We start from the raw sequence: 6223 nt of genomic DNA on the forward strand, positions 1-6223 counted from the left end.
AGCGGGCGATGACATCCTAGAGATATTTTTTCGTGGGATAAAGGAGGTAGATTTCTACAATGCTATCTTGCCAAATTGACGAGCATGCCATAACCATGGAATTCTTTATATCCTATTTGGCATAGGAAGAATCGGTGGGTAAGGATTTTTTAATGGAGCCATTGATGTAGCCGTACTTACCCTTCTCATGAATAACAAGTTGGACAGATCGAGACCATTGAAGGTAGTTCGATTCAGACAACTTAAAAGTTGTAATTTGGAGAGAGAGATTATTGTCGGAGTTGGCAACAACAGTAGAGATGGTTTTTGATAGGGTTTGGTTGGTTTCTCGAAATCTGATCCCATGATGGTCATCGACTAAAGCTTTCAAAGCTTTGATAATGATAAGAACCTACAGGCGTATACAAGAAAGAAAACACAGGTTAAGAGACATGAGCAAGAGAAATTTAATGCCCTTTTCGGAATTTGGATGAACTCAAGGCTAAAAATGCCACCAATGAAGGATAGTGTAAAGCCTCTCTCAAGGCCACTGAGATCATTAACACTCAGATTCCCGCCAAGATCAAGAGTAGTCTACGATATTCCTATTATCAGGAAGATCATGTCAGTGACAAGTCCATGCTGATGTTTGGAACTTTTGTCTCTTCTATTCTTGACACTTCTTCCTCTCAGTACCGCTCTATCGAAACTCTTCTTGAAGGAACTTCTCTTAGTTCAAAATGCAAAGACAAAGGTAAAACCATTAACAACATTCTTCCTCTTTTTAAGAAGCACCACAAGTTGAATAAAACTTGTTATATTTCTTCAGCTTGTAAACCTTCTTCCTCAGGGACAAAGATCTCTGAACGCTCTCAGAGATCAAGCCCAAAGCTGAAAGTGAATATTTTACCCAAGATATCTAAATCCTCAGTTGTTCGTCCTCTAACAACTAAAAAGGAATTCTTGGAGCTGGTCCCTCTCTTTTAAGGCTCCTAAGCCTTGACTTTTCTGGACCAAAAGCTATCTTTAGCCATAAAAAGTGTCGTCACTATGGTGAGACTACTCATATAGCCAGCAAGTGTCCTTCAACTACCAAATCTGGTTCGCCAGCTAAGGTTAAGAAATTAACTAAGGTTGAAAAGTCATCCAAAATGAAATCATCCACACAAATTATGAAAACAACTAAAGTGAAGAATACCAGTGACTCCTCTTTTTTCATGTTCAGTGAAGACTCTTGCTGACTTTGAGCTTTCAGTGTCAGTGAAGAAAGATGAGGCCTCTAACTCTGCTGGACCCATTGAAAAATCGGTACCAAAGCAAACTTAATATCTTTTATATTGCAGGAAGTCAAAAGCATCTGGTATCTAGATAATGGACGCTCAAGACATATAACTGGTGATAAAGCACTGCTTTCAGACTATAAATATGAAAGAGGCCATTCCGTGACCTTTGGAGGAAATGGAAAAGGATATACCAAATGCTTTGGTATATTAACCAACAGTGCAACCACCTTCAGACATGTTGCATATGTTGAAGGACTGAAGCACAATCTTCTCAGCATCAGTCACATGTGTGATAAACATTTCACCGTGAAATTTCTGAAGAATAAATGTTATGTGTTCGACAAAGATGACAATCTTACTCGAACAGGCTCTCGTCAAGAGAATATTTATGTCATCAACGTGGATTCTCCCTTCATTGAGAATAGTTGTTTTCTCTCTAAAGCCTCTTTAGATGTCAACTAGTTGTGGCACAAACAACTTTCTTATCTCAACTTCAAGATACTGAACGAGTTGTCTGGAAAAGAACTCGTCACAGACCTTCCTCAACACTCTTTTGCAAAAGAATTTTTTTGCTCAGCGTGTGAAAAAGGAAAGCATACAAAGGCTAGTTTTAAATCAAAACAAGTCTCTTCAATGACCTCTCAGCTTCATCTACTGCATATAGATTTATTTGGCCCTCTCATTGTACAATCCATAGCTGGAAAGAAACACACACTCATTATTGTTGATGAGTTTTCCAGGTACACTTGTGTTTTCTTTCTCACATCCAAGAGTGATGCATTTGATGAAATCATCTCGTTCATAAAACGCATAAAATTACTGAACAACATCAAGTGCGCTCTATAAAGAGTGATCATGGCTCTGAATTAAAAAACAATTGTAATATTTGGTTCCAGTTTCCATTTGAGCAGGTACTGATAATTTGATGATGAAAGTTCAGTGGCATTCAAGAGTTGGGAAGGGTATCGATCTAGAGTTGCTTCTCAATATTTATGTTTGAGTAAGGTATATGTATATATATACACACATAAGTATATATATATATATATATATATATATATGTGTGTGTGTGTGTGTGTATGTTTGTGGAGGTGGACTATTTTAAATAAGGAAATTGGTTATGCACTTGCTATAAATAGCAAGTGCATTTGCGTGGAGAAGGGTTACTGATTTTGTTACATTTTCAATTCTCTTTCAAAAAGCTGTGTGATCCAAGTACAAAAGCAGATTCTCAAAATTAATTCAAAACCAAAGGTGAGTTATATATTGCATTGGATATCTATATGATCTAATATCATTGTATTATTGGATAAAAATGCTAGCATATGTGTTTTAGATTAATTTAAAAAGTGTTATTGTTGTGTTCTACTTCCTGTATAAACCAAAAGAACAGAACATTCACCGGACAACGCTTGGTCCGGATGAAGCCCTTCACCGGACAAAGCAACGTCCGAAAGAGGCCCCTCATCGGACAAAGCAATGTCCGGATGAGACCCCATACTGGTAAAGCAAGTATCCGGATACGTGTCTCCGGCCAAAACAACCAATAGATGCATACCTTCATAGGACAACACGACATCCGGACAAACCTCTCCCATCAAGGAGTTGTCAAGTTAGAAAATTAGCATCGAACAAGGTAATGTCTGGACACTACCATATAACCTTACCGAACATAGTTTTGTATGGACAAGGTTAAGAAATCCGGGAATCTACTCTCCGGACATCGTGTTGCCTGGACAGTAATATGAATTTCATAATATCATCTTAACCGCGAGAGAGGAAATAACGGTGTAACCGCGATAGATGAATGTTGGGATGATATATTATGATCCAGGTTTGATATGTCTTAGATTTTGAAATAAGTTATGTTATGTAGATGAAAAAATACACTCACTAGACCTTTTGGTCTAATGCTCAATTATTGGATTAATCTGTTTTGCAGGTCATTCATCATCTCAAGATAAAGGCAAATGAAAAATGTAAAGAAGTGTTATTGAGATAAAAGTGTTGTAACTAAAAGTTTTTGTTAATCCATACTTTCTATTGTCATGTAAACACTACTTTTGGAATATATTATGACTATTATGATGATGTATGAGTAATTCATGTGAACTTATATCGTTATTAGCATAGCGGGTTTTTTCAGTTGGTATCAGAGCCTTAGTTTAAGGGATTTGGGTATTTTCTTGATACTTAGACTTAAACTAGAGGTGTGAAATATGTTATAATCGGTTTCACTGGGACTATGAACATGGAAATGTGTTATAATTCAAACTATTATGGGGATAAGTATGATAAAGTTAGATTACATGTAATTGATGTAATTGTGATTTACAAATATTGGACCCATGGGTAAACATGTTATCATTCTTTGGTATGTAAATAACCATATATGTGTTTATTATGACCGAAAGGACGTTAAAGTAATACCAATTACTAAGAAAAGATGGTAGATAATCTTAATCGATCTGGAAGGACATCTATTGGCCATGGAAGAGGTCGGGGAAGAGAAATGATAAACAAAGAAGAGGATCCAGAGAATGCTATGACTATTGAAACTTGAAGTCGAAGTCGGGGACGAGGAATGGGAAGAAATATTCAACATGAAACTCATATGGAATAGGAATTATCAGCACAAGAAAGTTCTATGTTAGGCCATGGAAGAGGCACACCAAGGGGTAGAGGTCGTGCTCATGACCCTGGTTACATTACATAGGAAATATTGGCAGCTGAAGTCAGAAAATTTTAGGAAAGTTTGGTGAATTTGCTAGGACGTTTTGCACAGCATAACCCATAAGGAGTAAGAGATGCAAGTTATCAGAAAGAAGCCGGAGCTAGTACACCGGTAACAAATACGTTTGTACCCCCTACTTCATCGTCTGTACAAAAAAGAGAAGATATTAAGATGTTTCTTGCTTGTAAACCCCCTAACTTTTTTGGAGAACGTGACCCTGCTAAAGCCATATGTTGGCTTAAAGAAATTGAATTAAGTCTGCAGACCAGTAAAAGTGCAGAAGAGGATAAAGTAATGTTTGCCATATCTAGGTTGTGGTCAAATGCACTATATTGGTGGGAAATTCTGTCAAGTTCGGATCCAAATATTATGAAAACCATGCTATGGGAGGAATTTGTGGAAAAATATATAATTCAATATTGTCCTGAACCTGTTGCTCGAAAGCTAGAGGACGATTTTCTTCGTTTGGAACAGGGAAATATGTCGGTTCGTCAGTATACAGAGATTTTTATGGAACAATTTCGGTTTGCCGAAGCATATTTTGCAACTAAAAGCAACAAAGTTAGGAAATATATTTGGGGTCTGGTGTCTAATCTCCGAAAATATATGATATACAGACACCCAACTACATTCCAGGTCGCGGTTGATGCAGCAGAAATCCTGGAACAGGATATTAATCGCCAACCACAAGAAAGGGTTGGGGATAAAAGGAAAGTGGAAACTGTTGCCACTGATTTTCGTAGACCAAGGTTTACTGAAAATCTGAATTGATCAATCTCAAGGTTTGTTGATTAAGCACGTGCACGATGTCATAAAATACACCAGGAAACTGCATTACAGAGTTACGAACATGTTATAAATGTCAGGATTCAGGGCATATAGCTTGAGATTGTCAAATGGTACGAAGATGTTTTACGTGTAATTCCTCTAAGCATGTAAATGTTGATTGTCCGCAAGCTAAGGGATGAGGATCTGGTTTTGTTGGGGGCCGAGGATCTGGGTATTTTGGGGGCCGAGGATCTGGTTATGTTCCACCTAGTCGCATGCCAACAGTTAATCGTAATGCTCCAAGTGGTCATGGGGAAATAAGACATGGTGAGACAATGGCTAGATGACGAACCTTTCAAATGACGAGGGGCGAGTTAGAAGAACATCCTGAAGTGGTTACAGATACATTCTTTGTTAATTCAGGATGTGCCAAAGTTTTATTTGATTCTGGTGCAAATCGTTCTTTCGTATCACCATCTTTTGTTAGTTGTGCGCACTTAGCATCTAAAGCATAAGATGAGGTATTGATAGTAGAAATAACATACGATAGTGAAGTATTAGTTAAGGAAATGATTGATAATTGTTCCATAAATATAGAAGGGTGTGAGGTACCTATACAACTATTTCCCATACCCTTAAGAGAGTTTGATATAATCGTAGGCATGGACTAGTTAGCTATAAATCAAGCTAATATAGTCTGCAATGAAAAGATGATTCATATAGATTTACCGAGGAAGGGACCGGTTATAATCTATGGTGACAGGCGGGATGGTTATTCCTGCCATATCTCTGTTTTAAAGGCTCGGAAGTACGTACAGAAAGGATGTGTCAGTTTTCTTGCCTATGCAATTGATATGAAGAAAGAAAAGAAAAAGATGGAGAATATTCCTGTTGTAAGGGAATTTTCGGAAGTATTTCCAGCACACTTAACAAGTTTACCTCCTGATCGATCGATTGAGTTTCAGATTGAGTTATTGCCTGGGGCAGCGCCAGTTGCACGTACACCGTACAGGCTAGCTCCGTCTGAATTAAAGGAATTGATGTCGTAGCTGAAAGAACTTTTAGATAAAGGTTTTTTTCGACCATTCCTCTCCATGGGGCGCGCCAGTATTATTTGTGAAGAAGGAGGATGGGTCAATGAGAATGTGCATAGACTACCGGGAATTGAATAAATTAACCATAAAAAATAAGTATCATCTTCCAAGAATTGATGATTTGTTTGATCAATTGGTTGAGGATACTTATTTTTCAAAGATTGATTTACGATACGGTTATTATCAATTGAAGATTCGTGATGAAGATGTGTCAAAAAGGGCATGTCGTACACGTTATGGACATTATGAATTCTTGGTTATGCCATTTATAAATGCACCTGCAACATTCATGGATATGATGAATACAGTGTGTCGCCCATATCTTGATAAATTTTTAATTGTCTTCATTGATGGTATTTTGATTT

At 37.4% G+C, this 6223-nt stretch overlaps 1 protein-coding gene across 1 annotated transcript; it reads left to right on the top strand.

The window, feature by feature from the left end:
* The first annotated feature begins 4167 nt into the window (after positions 1-4167).
* LOC112503994 lies at positions 4168-4767 on the top strand. Its single transcript, XM_025107959.1, has one exon. It carries the CDS (start codon positions 4168-4170, stop codon positions 4765-4767), a length of 600 nt encoding a protein of 199 aa, XP_024963727.1.
* The last annotated feature ends 1456 nt before the right edge of the window (positions 4768-6223 follow it).

The sequence above is a fragment of the Cynara cardunculus genome, unplaced genomic scaffold, assembly GCF_001531365.2.
Source record: "Cynara cardunculus var. scolymus isolate 2C unplaced genomic scaffold, CcrdV1 Un_Scaffold_4315, whole genome shotgun sequence".
Taxonomy (NCBI): Eukaryota; Viridiplantae; Streptophyta; class Magnoliopsida; order Asterales; family Asteraceae; genus Cynara; species Cynara cardunculus.